We start from the raw sequence: 20,707 nt of genomic DNA on the forward strand, positions 1-20,707 counted from the left end.
GAATAAACGCTACTCACAAAACACCTGATGTATTAAATCTGTACATTTCTAATATTCGTTACGAGTTCTCAGTAGTTACATTGTTTTTCTGAGTTTTCTTCAATAACGGATGACAGCTAAAATCATCATTTACCTTTCGCGCATTTTTTAGTCTATCGCTATGGCATCATGTTTATATGTACGTGGCTAGAACAAACTAATTCCATTTCATCTGGAATAAGGGAACGTCCGCAACTTACGTAACGCGAGGGGGAGGCCCGATCAAGAATACATAACAAAATTATAACAAGGGGAGTTATTTATTTCAGAAAAATATTGTAACAAAATGTGTTATAAATTTTGCTGGTTAGTTGTTGAAATAACAAAAATTATATCAAAAATACCTCTAGCCGTAACATAATTAAAACAGAGGTTGATACCTTCATATCAACATTATAACAAACGTTGATCTAATTTTTCTGTACAAAAATCTACTTTCAAGGTAATTGCCTACATTACGGATAGAAATCTAGTACGCTACCCCGACAGAGTTCCATCCACAAAGTAGGTAATTAACTTTGTTCCAGCTATGTATTAATAGCGAGTGGGTTCAAGTTATACTGAAGGTGATTACCTCCGATTTTTTACCAATGTCTACAAAAAATGTAGGCAATTATTTTGTAAAAATATTCATAACTAATGTTGTTATAATATTGATATGAAATAAAACTGGCCGAAGACACATTCTTATCGAATTATCTAATTGTAACACACGTTGTTTTAAATAACAACAATTGATAGAATTGAGTTATAATTTTGTTAGGCATTCTTCATTCTCTCTTATATATAGGAGAGCGTGAGAGTAAATCGTCGATTTCCCCTCTTGGGAAAAAATGTTGCAAAAAGCAGCGAAAATACGAAAAAAAATGCGAAATACAACCAAATGAAGAACTACTGGATATAATTATGTCTTCGCTATTAGATGATGTAGTTTTGAAACAAAAATACTTCTTCCATCCAGCTGGAGACTGCTTTTTCTCCTCGGTGGGTGGTTTTATTGCTGGGGGGTGGTACGAGCACGTGGCTGTCTTTCTCGTCAATGACTGGATGACGGTAATTTGAGCCTTAAGTTTTCTCGGAGAGCGGACAAAACGAAGACGCCCGTAGCAGCAGACTCGGCAGAAAGCGGATCATCGAGAGGCCATCGCCAAAAGCAGCAATCTTCGGACTATAGTTTAGTTACTGTTGGTGGCGCATTGTTAAAAGAAAATCGGTTCTTCTCAGGACCAAAATACTATGAGAAGAAAGAGTTGATTGCAAAAATGACGTCGATTACGGTCCCCGGATACCAGTGGCGTCACTGAAAATGTTTTCTTAATAGTGGCTACTTAGCAGAAAATTACCGAATGACTGTCCGCAAGCAGTCAAGCGTAATTTTTCGCAAAGTACGGACTATCGTTTGTTTCTTATGACTCAAAAATGTTTTGAAATTGTGAATATGTTCCCTGGCGCTGAAAGTGGCCTTTGAAAGTGATGTCTGTGCTAGAGAATGCATACATATTGTTTATTCCAAGATTAACCCTGTTTAGTAGATGCAGGGATTTAAGATGATATTCGATTGAAAATTTACTCAACTGTTTGCAATTTTCATACTTATTTGAATACGGCGTTGTTCTGTTGCTCCCTAGCAATTCTGAGTTGCACTTTGAAGAAAATTCGTCTCAGGCCAAACTTCTCCCATGTAATATGATGGTTATGATACGAACCGATTTGTTTTTCACAATACGCCTATCCAATCACAAGCAGCAACAAAGCATATGATTTGTACTTTGAAAAATATTTGTCTCGGCTCAACTTTCTCTTGTGTGAAATTATGATTCTGAAAAGAACCCATTTGTTTTCAGTAATGCACTTCCCCAATCACAAGCAGCGACAAAACCGAAGCAGAATCTAGAGAAAATTTCATTTCAATGCTACTGACCCCAATGTCAGCCACTCGATAAGTTGCCGCTAAAACGCGATAGACACCATCCATACGTGTTCAAACACGGTGGTGAAGCACTGGCTAGAGCGCTGCACTGGGTGATTACCAAGGTTTGGGAGGATCAGGTTCTGCCTCAGGAGTGGATGGAAGGTGTTGTATGTCCCGTCTACAAAAGGGCGATAAGTTGGATTGTAGCAACTACCGCGCAATCACATTGCTGAACGCCGCCTACAAGGTACTCTCCCAAATTTTATGCCGTCGACTAACACCAATTGCAAGAGAGTTCGTGGGGCAGTACCAGGCGGGATTTATGGGTGAAGGCTCTACCACAGACCAGGTGTTCGCCATACGTCAGGTATTGCAGAAATGCCGCGAATACAACGTGCCCACACATCATCTATTTATCGACTTCAAAGCCGCATATGATACAATCGATCGGGACCAGCTATGGCAGCTAATGCACGAAAACGGATTTCGGAAAACTGATACGGTTGATCAAGGCGACGATGGATCGGGTGATGTGCGTAGTTCGAGTGTCAGGGCATTCTCGAGTCCCTTCGAAACCCGTAGAGGGTTACGGCAAGGTGATGGTCTTTCGTGTCTGCTATTCAACATCGCTTTGGAGGGAGTAAAACGAAGGGCAGGGATTGACACGAGTGGTACGATTTTCACGAAGTCCGTCCAGTTATTTGGTTTCGCCGACGACATTGATATCATGGCACGTAACTTTGAGAGGATGGAGGAAGCCTACATCAGACTGAAAAGCGAAGCTAAACGGATTGGACTAGTCATCAACACGTTGAAGACGAAGTACATGATGGGAAGAGGCTCAAGAGAGGTCAATGTGAGCCACCCACCACGAGTTTCTATCGGTGGTGACGAAATCGAGGTGGTTGAAGAATTCGTGTACTTGGGCTCACTGGTGACCGCCGATAACGATACCAGCAGAGAAATTCGGAGGCGCATAGTGGCTGGAAATCGTACGTACTTTGGACTCCGCAAGACGCTCCGATCGAATAGAGTTCGCCGTCGTACCAAACTGACTATCTACAAAACGCCTATTAGACCGGTAGTCCTCTACGGACACGAGACCTGGACGATGCTCGTGGAGGACCAACGCGCACTGGGAGTTTTCGAAAGGAAAGTGTTGCGTACCATCTATGGTGGGGTGCAGATGGCGGACGGTACGTGGAGGAGGCGAATGAACCACGAGTTGCATCAGCTGTTGGGAGAACCATCCATCGTTCACACCGCGAAAATCGGAAGACTGCGGTGGGCCGGGCACGTAGCCAGAATGTCGGACAGTAATCCGGTGAAAATGGTTCTCGACAACGATCCGACGGGAACAAGAAGGCGAGGTGCACAGCGGGCAAGGTGGATCGATCAGGTGGAGGACGACTTGCGGACCCTCCGCAGACTGCGTGGTTGGCGAAGTGCAGCCATGGACCGAGCTGAATGGAGAAGTCTTTTATGTGCAGCACAGGCCACTCCGGCCTTAGTCTGATGATAAATAAAAACCATCCATACGAATCCATTTTCGCAGCATCCCCCTCCGAAGAGCGCTTGCGCTACTGCCGACGCCAAGAGATTATTATTTGCACTTTGAAGAAGTAAAAAAATAGAAGAAGAAGAAGAAATCCTGGTTATGTATGAGAGCACTGGCATTAAACGAACGAAAGGGGCGGGGCCTCGGACTCCATGCAAACGTATTCTGACCAGCCGAAGTCTGGTTTTCTCGACAAATCGGCAGGACAATTGCATCGCAGTGCCAACCAGACATCACCGGCGGGCGGTGGAAAGGCTGCGGAAAAGGCTACAACGATGATGGTTGCTACGGACGGCAGCAGAGACGATGCTTGCTATGAGCGGCGGCAGCAAGGCTTATAGAAACATCATCAAGGTCGTCTCATCGAAGGCGTCGAGCATTATAAATAGCCTCGTAAACGACATCTTCGTGCGTATCGAGCTGGCCAAGCCCGCCATTTCGGAGGGTTCCAAAGTCGTCACCAAGTAAGTCAGTTGAAGAAAATATTTCGGCTCTACCTTCTCTTGCGTACAATTGAAGATTTGACAAGAATCGATTTTGATTCACAATGCGCCTTTCTAATCACTCATAGCAAACAAACGATAGTCCGTACCTTGCGAAAAATTTCACTTGACTGTTGCTGCTGTCGGACAGTCATTCGGTAATTACCTGCTAAGTAGCCATTATTAAAAAAAACATTTTCAGTGACGCCACTGGTATCCGGGGACCGTAATCGACGCCATTTTTGCAACCAACTCTTTTTTCTCATCAAATTTTGGTCCTAAGAAGGACCGATTTTCTTTTCACAATACGCTACTAACAGTAACTAAACGATAGTCCGAAGATTGCTGCTTTTGGCGATGGCTTCTCGATGATCCGCTTTCTTCTGAGACTGCTGCTACGAGCGTCATCGTTGTGTCCAAGCATGGAAAGCATCATTCGCGCAACGTTCAATTTAAAATCATCAATGAACATACCTCTGCTGTGACAAACAATCATAGCAACCATGCATGTGGAGAGTTTAGCATTCACGCGAAAAGAGAAGATCAAAACATAAACATGAAAGAGTTGACAGTTTTCATTAATGACTGTGTTCATCTGTTGATTCATTCTTGCTCTACACAAAGCACACCATGATTGCCTGTCAAAACAATCATAAGTGAACGCATTCGTTGAATCACGACGATTGTTTCGAAAGCTTTCGCGGATAGCTAATTGCTTGCGTTATTTGGTCCCCTTTTTTGTTTTCATCCGAACAAGTAAGTACTTTTCAATTTCAATAGTCAACTCTCTTTATAACCGTAGCGTATGAATTTCAGGATGAAACGTCGCACTACACAGAAAAGTACGCTGCTGCAGGTTATTCATGTGGACGACGGGAAGTACCGCTGCAGAGCGGATGACAAGTGCAGCTACCAGCAGGAAAACCTGATGCCGGGGAACTTTAAGCGGCATATACTTAAAATGCACCCCAATGTATACGCGGCCATGGATCTACCTGCTCCGGCACCAGAAAAAGCTGCAGAACCGCTCAAGAAAAAAATGAAAAAGCTCGCTGTGGAAATCAACAGGGAACAGGTGCTACTTGGTCTTACGCAGTTGGCCACGGCGCTGCCACACTCGTTTCCTGAAATGACCGGATTCAAGACGTTGCTAACCCCCCTATGCGATGCCGCCGCAATCACGGCCAACCGTAAAACGATTGCTAGTTTGGTGGAAAAATCAGCACGCATTGCTCGGGAGCTCATTTCGGCGGAATTGCGTGGACAAGCCATGATAGCGATTGAAGTTGATGGAGCTACTCGAGGCAACCGTCATTTCGTTGGCTTCAATGCCAGATTCAATAGTGATGGAATCATTACTATACGAAACCTCGGTAACTATTATTCTGAATATATCCGCAAAAAATCTTGATTCTTAAGTGTAGAACTATCTGAAACGAAAAGTGAGTTTTACCCAGACTCTTAGCTGTTTGCTTGCTAGAAATATTTTACTACGGGAGTCAGGGAACGATGTTTAATATGCCGTGGTGTGGATAGATAAAAAAATAGTGTTCTTCTTACACCCAACCGGCGGTTGTTAGATTTTCTAACAATTCTGTATAAGAATCTACCAACACCTGTATAAGAATTGGGCATATGCTAAATTGTTAGATTCTTATACAAAATGTAAGAAAAGCTTAGAAGATTATTAGATTCTTATACAATATTTGTATAAGAAGCTAGCAATTTCGCATATGACCAGTTCTTATACATGTTTTGCTAGATTCTTATACAGAATTGTTAGAAAATCTAACAACCACCAGTTGGGTGTAATAGTCGGTCCAATTACACTACATCGATTTGCACTACACGTCAAAAGTATGGAGTCGCTGCAACATGCAATGCACCGCCAGAGTTCAATATTGCAACCCCTCGAAAAGTTTTACAGAACCAACTAGCGTGAAAGTAGTTTGCAGGTGATGCTAACCTTTTTTAAGTTTTGCAAAATTCAGCTCAGGTGGTGTATGTGTATGCTAATGGATCGGGGATAAATAACGTCTGCATACATAACTCACTATTACTTAAAATTTTGATAAACCGGTAACTGTAGCTTCCAAAGTACCTTCGTAATTAATCGGTTGTCTCACTTACCTGTTGCATATACTTTTTGGTTTCTACTGTAGTCATTCATAAAAGTAATGAATAGTCTACAGCATTGTTTTATTATGGACATTCATTGTCAGGTGATTGCAATCTTACAACGTGAAAACGTGGGACAAGATGGAACCTCTGGAACGTCCGCAGGAGAAACCTGGTATGCAATACAAATGTTGCTTGCCTTAAATAGATCCAGCGACATGTCAACCTTCACGGATTTTTAAGCAGATGCTAAATATGAGCTGTAAATATTTTTTGGGCAACGGCCAATCCGGGTTCACCAGAATGTCCGCCGTAGGAACCTTGTATAAGGGATTTTTTTCAAAATACCTGAAGTAGGTCTTATGATGGCTCTGCTCTTTCTTCACAGATTAATGTAAGGTTGTATTTTTTTATTTCTCTGAAATTTTGCATATACATTCTTTATGATAAAAACATTATTTGCATAATTGGTTTGCCATTTTGACTCTAGCCTAACTTTTGACAAGGGCCTAAGCAAAAACACCTTGAATACTTTCAATAAAAATTAACTTGAAAACGGATTGTCCGATCGTTTTGGTGTCTTGGACAATGTTTTAGGTAATCATTTGAGGTACCTATGTGAAAAAATATACATTTAAAAAAAATGTTCCACCATTAAAAATAAAACTTAAAAATCAATTTTCTCAAAAACGATTATTTCAATATTTTTTATTTTTTGATATGTCGTAGCAGATTATATCAAGCATAATTTTTCATAAGGACGTATGTAACAAAAGTAAACAAAACGAGGTTTTTAATACAACATGACAATCACACGCGGCTTTATATAATACGCATCGGTTTTACTGATTTTATATCTTAAAATTCTTTAATTCAATCTTTTTACGAATCGACGTATGTAAAAATTTCTATTTTTGAAGTCTCACTGTTACATACGTCGCTTTAACGTATGGAAACTAAGAGCGACCTATGTAACAAAAAAAGCAAAACAAAACAAAACTGCAGTTGCGCCAATCGTGCACTATGGAAAACCGACGTCTGTGCAGCATACCGGTGTATGTATAATTTTATCGTTTTTCACAGTGAATTTGAATGAACTGAGCTATGATGTGAAGCACGCTTATTACGTGTCATGTAATGATGCATGCCAGCGGAAAAAAGTATTGAAAAAAGATATAATTTTAAAACAGTTTTAGAAAAAGTTTTGCTAACTTTCTGCAAAGGATTTCTCGAATCCTCATAATTGTTACATACGTCGTTAAGAAAAATTATGCTTGATATATGTACTTTTTCGCACTATAGGCCATAATGGAGAAATGATGGACAAAAAAGTTTTTTTTTTTAAATAAGTTGGTTTTTCAAAAATGGTTGAAATATTTTTTTTAAGGTTTTTATCGACTTGATTTTAAGGAAGAACATAAAATTTCCAATGTAAAAGGTAAGCGGTAATTTTTTTCTAAGTGCTACCGTTTGTGAGGTACAGCCTGAGCTTATAAGCTACCTATACAGCTACCTACCTGTTTTCTTCATTTACCGAATTAATTTTCCCAAATTTATCGTATGTCTCGCTCGATTTCGATTATCTATCATATATAAGACACGATGCCGGTGAAATCCATAACTTAAAACAGCGGTTCTCAACCTTTTTCTTGAGAGGTACCCCTTCGAACCCTTACCTTCATTGAGGTACCCCCTATTGTTTTTTTCGCTGTGAATGAAAATAAGCAATACCTATGAGATGTAACTGAAAATTATCGAGATATATATTGCCTATGATCGCATATCAGTCCCATCTTTGCCGGATTTCCCATTCATAGGGGACAAAATTGCGATTTTGGGTAGTATGGATCTTCATAAAGTTGTCTGTAATTTTTGTTATTCCGTGAAACTTTCCAATTCAAATTTAGTTTTATCAAGCTTGCTATAGGTCTTTGAGGATATGTGAAGGCTTTCGAGTCTCTTGAAAGTAAACTTCGGATGAGAATTTTGGAAGGACGCTTTTGAGCCTCCTAAAAAAAGAAGAATTACAAGCTTCTTGAAAGCAGGCTTCCAAGCCTCTCAAAGGGAGGCCTCAAAACCTCGTCAAGAAAGGCTTTTCAGCATCTTGGTTGGACACTTCCGAGCATCTTGAAAGAGGAATTCCAAGCTTTTTGAAGGGAAGCTTCCGACACTTTTGACCTGAGCTTTCGATCCTAATGAAAGGAGGCTTTCGAGCCTCTTGAAAAGAGGCTTCCAGGATTCTTGAAAGGAGGCTTCCGAGCCTCTTCAAAAGCGGCTTTCAAGTATCTTGCAAGGAGATTTATGAGCTTCTTGTTAGCAAGCTTTCAAGCCTCCTTAAAGGAGGCTTCCGAGCCCTCTTGAAAGAAGTCTTTCGAGCTCCTTGAAAGAAGAATTCCAAACCTTTTGAAAGAAGGCTTTCGACCCTCTTGAGAGGAGGCTTTCTAGTCTCTTGGAAGGAGGCTTCTGAGTTTTTAGATAGGAAGCTTTCAAGTGTCTTTCGAGCCTCTTGAAAGAAGGCTTCCGGACCTCTGGAAAGGAGTCTTCCGAGCCTCTTCAAAAGCGGCTTTAAAGCATCTTCGAAGGAGGCTTCAGAGCTTTTTGATAGCAAGTTTTTCAAACCTCTTGAAAGGAGGCTTCCGAGTCTCTTGAAAGGAGGCTTCCGAGTCTCTTCAAAGGAGGCTTCTGACCCTCTTGAAAGAAGGCTTTCAAGCTCCTTTAAAGAAAAATTCGAAACCTTTTGAAGGAAAGCTTACGAGCTGCTCAGAAGAAGGCTTCCGAAAGGCTTCAAAGAAGGCTTTTGCAACGAAGCTACTGAGCGATTCCAAGCAACAGCATCAAAATTTAAGAAAATTTTTAATTCATGATTTTCTATTGAGTTGAAACTTTGCACAGTTTTTCAATTTCATCTAAATCGTCATTTTTCGATATCAAATCTTCATATTGAGTCACGACTAACTTTTCAAAAGGGTGTATGTGAAAATGGTTCAAAAATATTTAAAAAGCTGCACAGCAAAAACGGAATGTTCGATTGTTATGATTTTTTCAGCAAAGTTAGACAACTAAATGGTGATTCTTAAGAAAATGTGCACAGTAAAAGAAATTTTTTTTTTGCCTTTAAAATATCATTTTGTCACAAAAACTCAAATATCTCAAAACCCTATCTTTTTTCGAACGTAATTTTTTAGGAAAACGGTCCATTATATTAGCTATCTACCATAAAAATTTGGTGATGGTAAACTAATAAACAAAAAGTTATGACATTTCAAACATTTCACAATTTTCACATATAGTAAACAAAACAAATTTCCGTGTATTTTTTTTTCAAGAATCGCAGTTTGATGCTGATTTTATTGTTAAGGGCCTTGCGTGAGTTAAACAAGTTGTTTGTATGATATTCCATATTTATGTATTCATCGATATTATGTATATTATATGTATAAATATTATATGTATAAATAAATAAAAATGAATTAATATTATCCTAAGTATTAAATTAAATGTGGCAGTTACACAATGTTGTTATAGAAACTCTAAGAGTTTTGGGTTTGAATTTTGGTATGGGTTATGATATCATGAAAACAGTTTATTAATACTTATTTTTAATTTATTTTTATTCAAATTTTTTAAAATATCGAACACTTTTGAATTATTATCAGCACAGTTTGAGTATAGTTTTGCTTTAATTTTATTTTCCGACAATGGAATGAAACAGTGAAATTTTTGGGTTCCTTGGATCGTTTTCGCGTTATTAAATTGCTCGCTGAGCTCTGAAGCCTTTATTTCGTACTCTTCAGTAGTAGTAAAACAAAATGATAATTTGGTTAAATCTTTTTCTTTTCTACGATTTGCCCAATCAAAAAGTTCTTTCGCAGTTTTAATTGGATGCTCACGTTCTTTGGCTAATCTTGCTCTTGTGGCCATGCGCTTTATTGTTCCTCCAATAGCATCACCATTCCATTCTGCATCAATTCCGTACATTGATTTAAATTGATATAGGCTCGACAAATTCTTACGATTTTTGTACTTCGACGCTGCTCCATCAGTCATGAAATATATCTTTTTGGGTACTTTATTCTTATCATCGCGTAAAAAGTTAATCATTTTGGCAATGAACAAGTTTACGGATACTGAATCGGTTATTAAATCTTTGGAAATTATAATAAAACTAAAGTGTTCAATTTGCGTACTTCCATTTAAATAAATAACGAATGGATGAATTGTAGCTTGTTGTACGTTCCAGTGATGGGACTGCACTTCATCTTGCAATACAAAGCTGTAATTTTCAGAAAAATCACAAATGACTTCTCCATTTTGTAATGTATTTTTCGTATTTTTTAAAAAGCTGGATTGTTCTGTTTTAATGAAATCGTGAGGGATTAAACTTTCTAATTTCAAGCAAAAATATGACACAAACTCATCTACAGGTTTTACAATAGTTTCTATGTCACACCTATCCGTGGTCACCCATTGCTCAAATGATAACTGATCAATATATTTTTCTTCAAACTCAGCGAATAAAGTATTTTCCAATGATGAAGAATCTGGACAATCCGAACAAGATCGTAGATAGCAATTTGATGTTGTATTTTCACACAAAAGACTACCAGTTAACATTTTAATATCCTTTGTTAAATTGATTCTTTTCGAACTATGTAAAATAAGATTAATATTCTCATGGGTTGTGCACACACACACATTATGTGTTCCTGAATTGGAAAGAAGCTTACATTGCCTTGGCCGAAGGCTTGCAAATGAGGAAAAACCTATTTTAATATTATCGTGAATTTCCTTGAAGCGTGTGTACGCTTCTTTCAAAGTCGTCATCATTAATCGTTTTTGGATTGCTTGACGCTTTCCATCTTTTTACTGATACATAATCTTTTGACCAGGCATAGCTCGACTTACTTCATCATCTTCAAAATATTGAACTACTATTTCTTTTGTCTCATCTGTTAATGCAGTACTAGACCTAGTATTTTTGGTTGAAAGACAGTTATTCTTCAATTGTTTTGCCTCTTTTACTGTATTTCTATTGGTTTTGAACTCATCAATGGCATCCTGAATAGACCACGAACTTGGCAGCATCGACAAAATCAATAATTTTTCTTTCCTTGTCGTGGCTGCATTCGAGAACCTTTCCTTCATATTTATAATTACCTCATCGTAGTCTGTATTTTCCACATCATCAGGTCCTAATTTGAAGAGGTTTCTTCGTACAGCTTCGTTTATTTCACGGTATTTTTCTCCGGGTAATAAACGTAGTCCATCTTACTCCATTTAATCAGAGTCACTTTTATCCCAGCTATGCCCTCGTTAAAGCGTTCGATGTTGACCTTTTGGATACACTCATCTTCCGATTGATTTGTTGAAACAGATTTCGCTGATGGTACGGTGGCAAGGCTCTCAGCACTTAATACTTCTGGTAATTCCTCAGTTGTTGTCGATACATCTGGCAATTCCTCAGTTGCTGTCGTTTTCGAACTTCCTGCGCTCTGCTCAACCGATGATATACAGATTGCTCTTTTGTCAACGTTTAGACGGCAGGACGTGCAAATGCGTAAATTTGTATTCAATGTGGACATTGGAGCATAACCAGTCGCTTTCAGTTTATCTATGGTGCTTTCGGTGAGATTTCGTAACTCTTTTGAACACTTTTTTCCATCAAACGGCCTACAACAGTTGAGAAAGCGGCTACTCATGTTGTTCGTAATATTTCAATAAACAAAATCACTTTTAAGTTTTTACTGACTAGTTTGGTGTCATTTGCTTGACTGAAGAAAAAATTACTATAAGATCTTTAACAACCTTAGTAGTAGTAATTTTTTGCTTTTTCGTGAGCATTGTCATGGTATGTACCTATCATGCATTTGTTGTTGTTGAAGATACCCGTTTCCTCCCGATCATAAAGTCTATTCTCTAAGAGGTATATTTTTGCAGGTAAACTATAGACGTACACGTGTATATAAATCTTTGATTTTGCAGCTTTTGTCTTAAAATAACATTTCTGATATGTTTCTATCAACGTTATTATCAACAGGTTTCAACACTATTAAAAGAATTTTTCGCCAGTCACGTGCAATGAAAATTATGACACTATCAATACTTTTGATCACAACACTGGATCGTGTCTAAGTTTCTTATAGATGCTATGAATAATTAAATCAAAATATCATGAAAACAACTTGTTTAAATCACGTCCCTTAACAATAAAATCTGCATCAAACTGCAATTCTCGAAATAACTTACACAGAAAAAATTTTTTTTTTACTAAATGTGAAAATTGTGAAATGTTTGAAATGTCATAACTTTTTTGTTTATTAGTTTACCATCACCAAATTTTTATGGTAGATAGCTAATATAATGGACCGTTTTCCTAAAAAAATACGTTCGAAAAAGATAGGGTTTTGAGATATTTGAGTTTTGTGACAAAATGATATTTTTAAAGGCAAAAAAATTTTTTTTACTGTGCACATTTTCTTAAGAATCTCCATTTAGTTGTCTAACTTTGCTGAAAAAATCATAACAATCGAACATTCCGTTTTTGCTGTGTAGCTTTTTAAATATTTTTGAACCATTTTCACATACACCCTTTTGAAAAGTTAGTCGTGACTCAATATGAAGATTTGATATCGAAAAATGACGATTTAGAGAGAATTGAAAAACTGTGCAGAGTTTCAAATATTTTCGGAATGGTCGCTCAGGATCGACTGACATGCCCCCGTGGAATGCCTCTACTGCGCTTTTCATAGGCTTTGATAAACTGATCGCATCACCATGCATATTATGTTCAATGCAAAGCATTGGAATCAAACTAAAAACTATTATCAAAACTAATAATAAGTTTTTCTTGGAATGGTAGTACATCCGCCATTAAGCATTTTTGTCCGAGGTACCCCCTGGGGCCAGCGAAGGTACCCCCAGGGGTACATGTACCCCAGGTTGAGAACCGCTGACTTAAAACATCTATTTTGCCCAGCAGCATTGAATTGTTAAATAGCATTGTTTATACATCTTACTTGTTCACCATTTTGATTAAAACATGGTTTAATTTCAAAACATTGAATGTTTGAGTAGCGGATGTTTATTATTATAAATATAATAATAAAAAAACAATATTAAAATACATAAATCGCGTTTATAATAAGAAATTTTATAGAAAAAAAATTCGCTATGCGCTCAATTTTGTCACATTTAATAGGCGTATTTTGAAATTATTTACAAATAAATGAATTTTAGAGAAAAAAATTCAACAATTTTATGTACGCATACATTGAAGGAAGGGATGAATATTGAAACGCAATAAAAAAAAACCGAGCCAACAATTAAATTTCCTTTGGAATTTTCGAATATATTCATCTAATCCATGCTGTACGCTCAATTTTGAGAGTGACTGTATAAGACTTTTACGCTAATCTGTAATGCTTATGCGGTAATAATTTTGATGTGATCCTTTTTTGTTCAAAATTACAATTGTAGCAATCAAGGAAACTCAAGAAAGGCAGACGAAGGAAAATTTACAGCTGCTCACCGCAGAGGTGCTGGGTGGCTTCGGATTATTGCTGAATGACGTTTATGCAGTTACCCACGATAATGGCGCGAACATGGTTGCCTCTGTCGCCGAGATGAAAAAATCACTGGAGCACGCAAACATCGATTTAAACGAACTTGTGGATCATTGCTTCGAGGATTGCGAAGAAAACGTTGATCCGTGTGATACAGGACATGATGGTGACGATCCGGATGACCAAAACGAGGTTGAGGATGCCGAGACGGAGTCCGACGACGAAGATGATGATTTCAATCCTGGTAAAAGTAAACAACTAGAAGAGACACCCCCGGTCCCTTCGGACTCATTTGACGCCTCTATGCAACACGTTTTGGGAAGTGTTCGGTGCGCAGCTCATACCGCTCAACTGGCGGTATGGGACGTCATAAAGCCGTATGAAAAACGAATCAGAAAAATTCAGAAGCTGGTGATTAAATTACGGCAGCGAGAGTATTCCAAATTCGTTAAACAGCATGGCGCCCACCTACCACCAATCAGCAACAAGACCCGGTGGAATAGCACATTCCTAATGCTGAAGTCCCTCTTCAAGCAAAAAACTTTCTTCAACATGGTAAAAAAAGCGTACCCGGAAGTCGGTAAGAAGAAAGTCCATTCTCCTCCCCAGATCATATTTCAGTAAACCTACCATAGGGAAGATCCATGAAGTACGTCACGCAAAAATTGACGATTTTCAAATCCCCCTCCCCCTTTCGTCACACTTTTTGTAACAAAATTCGAAAATTTTGGTATGGATCGTCACGCTGCTCTGATCACCCTCCCTCCTAGAGGCGTGACGTACTTTGTGGATAACCCCACAGACCAATGTCCTCTGTTACTCTCGTAGACTGTAAATTTGATAACGTATTAACCTTTTTTCAACTACAGATTTTACACCGCATTGGCAATTTATTGAGCAGTTTTGCGAAGCTTTCGAACCTGCATTTGTTCTAACATTGCAATTGCAAAAGCGACACGTCCCGCTAAGCGATTTTTATGCGTACTGGTTGGTGTGCCAAGCCAAACTATGTCGTTTAAAGGATAGCTGCTTGGCGCAACGACTTCTGAAAGCGTTCCAGCGGCGTTTGCAGAAACTTACTGAGTCAATGCAGTTCAAAGCCTGCATTTATTTGGACCCAAGGTTCAATTTCCTGGGATCTCGAAGAATTTCTTCCAAAGATAAAGAACTTATCGAAGTATGTTTTGCTTTCAGCTGCTATGAACTATGGTTTTATATTTTTCCACTAAATTTCAGGAATTTCTCATCAAGCTCCACAACAGAGTAAATGGCAAAACGGATCAATCTGCCAGTCCAGATTCTGATGACATCATCGATGAAGATGAGCTAGAGCTAATATTGGCAGGATTTTTCGACGAAGACTCGCAGGGAAACACTTCGGTGACCAACAACTCCACCTTCGCTCAGAAATTGAAGCAGCTAGAGCTGAGAGAGAAGGTATCGATTCTCGATACGTCGCGTCCTGGTCCGTCGACGAGCGCTGCGAAGCCTGTTCGTTTCAATCTATTGAAGCATTGGGTGAGCCAGAAGTTCGTGAGCCCTGAACTCTACAGAGTTGCCCTGATTGTACTATCAGTTTCGGCCACTCAAGTTTCTGTCGAACGAGCTTTTAGCGCCCTGAAGCTGGTGCTAAACGATCGAAGAATGAACCTCACGGCCGCTGCTGTGGAAAATAATCTGCTGCTGAAACTCAATCCAGATCTGCTTCCGCAAATCGCTGCCATTATTGAAGGAGAAGAATCGTAGCTCGCCTACAGTTTGCTATATTATAATCATCGTTTCATTTTCTCCCATTTCCTGTTAATTCTAGCGGAACCTTGGCTGTGGAATTATGACCATTTCATGAAATCATAAATACATTCAATTTTGTTTAATACTATGTTCTTGTGATATTTCTTTACATATTTCCGAATGTTACGTTTTTATTCCATATAGCAAAGCAAGAGAAACAAAACTGAGTTTTTGGTGCAAAGGGGAGGCTGGATAGACTAGATCCTTTGGAAGACTTGCTGCTCCTCGAAGAGAATAGAATTTTGTTTCAAGTAGTTTCGCTGCATGATTCCATAGTTTTATTCGGTGCAAAAATATGCATATTCTCAAAAAAAAAACATGAAAAACGAGCTGACATATTTTGGTTCCCGGACGTGATCACATGGGTAGGTTCTCCCGATGGAGTTTCATAGCAAAATGTTTACATTGTGCTGTAATAATGCAAAAATGGTTGGAGGGTCCACTATTGGGCACTTTACCCTATATAAATTCCTATTTTGGAGTTTTGGTGTTTTGGTGTACAACGGAAATTGTCCTGTCACTGGTTCCACCGGGGCACTCCAGAGGGCCCCGGAGGTTATCAAAGGCGTCCGTGGTCCTCTTCGAAAAAAAAAACAAAATATGTCGATTCTAGAAAAATCATGAAGAAAGAACCGTCACATGCCAGGTTTTGGTGTTAATCTGAAATTGTTACCTATCGCCGGTTTCCTTAAGACTCTCTAGAGGTTTCCGGACGAGGCCAATAGGGTCAATAATTCTCTTTGGCATAAACATATGCATATTCTTAAAAAAAAATCATGAAGAATGAGCCGTCACACGGAATTTGTTGATGTAAAACTGATATTTTCCCGTCACCTGTTCATCCGAGATACCCCGGCGAGGTTTCCTGACGTGGGCAATAGGTCCATTATCTTTTTCGGCACAAACAAATGCATGTTCTTGAAAAAATCACGAAGGAAGAGCCGGCAAAATTAAAATTGTCACCTATTACCAGTTTCCCAAGGACACTACAGAGCTTCCCAGACGTGGCCATGGTGCTCATCGAAAAAAAAAATATGCATGTTCTTGATAAACTATGAAAAATGAGCCGTCACACGGGATGTTTTTGGTGTAAAACTAGGGACGTTCCGATACTTCCGATATATCGGAATATCGATATTTTTGTTTCGATATCCGATATTTTTGTATCGATATTTTGCTTTCAATATATCGGTTATATCGATATTTTTGCTTTCGATATCGATATATTGAATCAAAAGAAAGTAACACAAAAATAACAATTGCATGGAAAAAAAATGGATCTGAAATGTCGTATTTTTAATGGTTAAGGTGATTTTTCTCGGTAGCGCGGATGGTGTGAGGTGTGCGCTGCCATCACAATTTTGGCAACTAGACACTTTGCATTGACGCGTCCTTGTGCAACGTCTGTCATGCCGCTAGTCCTTGAATCCTTACGGGAATTATATTAAATATTCGAATTGATAAATACCTAGGATAAATTAACTTTAGAAATTAGGAAGAGATTCGTGGAAATGAGAATTGGAAGGATTGGAAAACAAATGAAAATTTCCTTCCGTAATTCAAAAGAATGCCCCGTAGGAATTAAAGATAATTTCCCTAAAATATGTCTAAGAACTTTCAGATGAAAATTTTGAATTTCATCTGATTGAAATTTTGCGTCAATTTTGGAGAATGCCCGAAAAAAATGAAAGAGAATTTCCTGCCAAAATTCCTGGGGATTTCGTATGAATCAAAAAGATAGTTTCTCGTGAAAGTTTTAGAGAATTTCTTTTTTTAATTGAGAATATTACAATGATTTTTTTCGTGTAAATTCTGAATATTTAATTAAAAAACTTACGTGAAAATTCTGAAGAGAGAATCTTTTGTTGTTAAGCATCAGAATAACCCATATAGAAATATATAAAAAATGTCAGTGGAATTTCGGCAAACTTCTCAAAACTCCAGTTGATTTTTCTAGCGAACGGAAAACAGTGAGGTCAGTATCATACCAAACGCAGCCACTACCGATTAAAACTACAACGATGAATGTTGGACTGGCAGCAGATTGGATTAAGTCATAGAACGAGAAAAGCCATTTCCAATCATTATTGTAAAGGGCTAATACGGTTTTACGATAGTATGAATAAAAAAATATATATATTATAAATATTCTCATTTCTGAAATATCATATGATTTTACGATATATCGATATTTTCATTCCAATATATCGGAGATATCGATACTTTGATTCGATTATCGTATCGAATCAAATATCGATATTTTGAAGTATCGGAACGTCCCTATGTAAAACTATAATTATCCCGTCACCGGTTCCACCGGGGCACATCGGAGTTGACCAATGCGTCACATTTTCAGATTACGGCAGTGGAGTCCTTGTTCCTATTCGACACAAACTTATGCACAAATTTCAAAAATCATGAATATCAACCAATTCTATATATATTTTGTTATGAACTAGATTATTTGTTCCTAATAAAAATGTTATTGCATGCATTGCTCCCCAAAAAAACTGCCCCGTGAAACCTCAAGGATACAATCTTGCAATCAAATTCCAACAAACAGATTGAATCACGTGTGAACCTTCACGCAAAAATCTTCTGATTCAATTTTCGGCTAATGATTTACGATCTGCTTGAATCACGTAGTGTGCTGTCATTCATTCTCTCAGTTCATTGCTTTGTGGAATCACCCGTATCAAAAATCGCTTTGGTTCATTTGGAGAGATTTCACCATACTGCAAATGAACGGGAACAAACTGTCAAAGCAATGATCGCATTAGTCAAGAGTCACGCGTGTGAATGAATTCTTCCATCCTTGGTTGTGTCCACTCTCCGAGAAAACTTAATTGAACTGAGGATTAGAGTCCCGCTGGGTTCCAGTCTAATGCTTGTTTACAGATTTCGTTTCTGCCCCTACGTAGAGTGTGGCCGACCCAGCCCCACTTCCGATCCCGAATTTCTGTTGCTAACGGCCTCTGGTGACAACGACGATGGAGCTCGTTGTTTGAGATCCAGTTGTGAGGCCACCAGGCCCGAATTATATACCGCAGGCATCTGTTGATGAACACCTGCAGCCGTTGAGTGTTCTCCACTGATACACACCATGTTTTGCCAGCGTATAACAGCACAGATTTCATGTTATAGTTGAAAATTCGTATTTTGGTGCGTTCACTTTTCTGCCTGTTTTCCAGATATTTCTTAAACTCGCAAAGGCAGCCCTTGCTTTCTTGATCCGTGCGCCTATGTCGATCTTGGTACCGCCGTCTGACGCCATTTGGCTATTAAGATATTGGAAGCTTTCAACATTCTCCTCTGGTTTTCCGGCTACTGTGAAACTGGAAGAAGTTACCGTGTTTACATCCAACGATTTGGTTTTGTTGACGTTGGTGACTAAACCTGCCGAAGAGGAGCGCTCGGCAAGGTCGTTGAGCTTACTCTGTATATCAGAGCGCCGTCATCAGCCAATTCGACATCGTTTAGGTGCTCCATGGTTATAGGCTGCCATAACAGCCCGCGGTTTGGTTCACGGTCTATCGCATCTACCAGAATCTCGTCGATTACGATGAGGAACAGTAACGGTGATAGAATACATCCTTGCCTCACACCAGCCACGACCCGGATAGGGTCGGACAGGACCCCATTGTGCAGCACTCAACACGAAAAGGCCTCGTACTGTGCTTCGATGAGGCCGATGATCTTCTCCGAAGCCCCCTTGTGTCTCAGGGCGCCCCACATATTCTCGTGTTTGAGACGGTCGAAAGCTTTTTCGTAGTCAATGAATACCAAGTAAAAGGACTCTTGGAATTTGTTGACCTGCTCCAGAATGATGCGAAGCGTGACAATATGGTCCACACAGGATCTTCCGGCACGGAATCCGGCCTGCTGCCGCCGGAGAGTCGCATCGATCTTCTCCTGAATCCTGAATTTTGCATAGAACTTTGAGAACGGTACACAGCAACATAATGCCTCGACAGTTATCGCATACAGTCACGTCACCCGTTTTGGGCACCTTCACTAAGATACCTTGCATCTAGTCGCCGGGGAAATTTGCGGTGTCCCAGATATTACGAAATAAACGATGCAGTAGTTGAGCGAATGTCATGGGGTCAGCTTTGAGTATCTCGGCTGATATGCGATCGACCCCTGGGTCTTTATTCGATTTTATGCTTTGGATGGCTGTTTGAATCTCTAGCAGTGATGGAGCTTCAGTATTGACGCGTGTTATACGTCGGATCCTAGGCAGATCATGCAGAGGCAGAGGTCTGGCTGGCACTTGAAAAAGTTGCTCGAAGTGCTCGAACCAGCGTTTCAGCTGGTCAGTTGGGTCGGTCATTATCTGATCATTCGCGTCTTTCACAGGCATCGTTGCATTCATCTTTGCCCCGCTTCAGCGTCGTGAGATATCGTAGAGGAGGCGAATGTCCCGGTTGCGGCGGATTTCTCTCCTTCGTCGGCCAGAGAGTCTGCCCACTCTCGCTTGTCCCGTCGACATGAGCGTTTTGCTTCCTTCTCAAGAGTCGCGTATCATTGACGGGCTAAGACTTTGGCTTCTCTGGTTTTTGATCGCTCTATCACGGCTTTGGCTTCTCTTCGCTCCTCTATCTCCCTCCAGGTCTCATTGGTGATCCATTGTTTTCTCCGGGTGCGCTGTTCGCCCTGCAGCACGCGTCTCCAGTTCTCCAACGAAGGACCGTTTCACGCTGGCATCTTCCAGTCGGCGTGTGTTGAATCGTCGTCCAACTCTTTCCTCCTGCGCAGGCGCCGATGCGACGATGCACAGGCGTATTTTGCCAATGAGGAGGTGATGATCAGACGCGATATCGGCACTACGTTATTCAGTACATCAAGAAGGCTCCCTTTCAATTTTCGGCTGATGCAGATGTTGTCGATTTGATTTTCTGTAAAGCCGTCACGGGAGACCCACGTGACCTTGTGAACCGGTCGATGAGGAAAGAGATCACGATCACCATGTCGTTATTACCACAAAATTCTGCGAACAGCTTTCCGTTTTCGCTCATTCCTCCGAGACCATGGTGTCCCATAATGCGCCCATGGTTCGAGTTGTCGGATCTGATCTTCGCATTGAAGTCGCCCAAACAGATCTTGATATCACCCTTCGGAATTCTATCTACGATGGCATTGAGTTGACTGTAGAAGTTCTCTTTGTCTTGCAGATCAGCCAGAGTATAGCAGAACTTGTCCCGACGGCGTTCTGTGTTCTCCAAAGTTTGGCCAACGGACTGCA

The 20,707-nt window shown here is 39.7% G+C and overlaps 1 protein-coding gene across 1 annotated transcript; it reads left to right on the top strand.

Moving 5' to 3' along the window:
- Positions 1-4,808: 4,808 nt before the first annotated feature.
- LOC134221653 (uncharacterized) lies at positions 4,809-15,417 on the top strand. Its single transcript, XM_062700841.1, has 4 exons — positions 4,809-5,364; positions 13,586-14,251; positions 14,541-14,848; positions 14,908-15,417. The coding sequence occupies exons 1-4, from the start codon at positions 4,809-4,811 to the stop codon at positions 15,415-15,417; spliced, it is 2,040 nt and encodes a 679-aa protein (XP_062556825.1).
- The last annotated feature ends 5,290 nt before the right edge of the window (positions 15,418-20,707 follow it).

This window comes from Armigeres subalbatus, chromosome 3 (genome assembly GCF_024139115.2).
Source record: "Armigeres subalbatus isolate Guangzhou_Male chromosome 3, GZ_Asu_2, whole genome shotgun sequence".
Taxonomy (NCBI): domain Eukaryota; kingdom Metazoa; phylum Arthropoda; class Insecta; order Diptera; family Culicidae; genus Armigeres; species Armigeres subalbatus.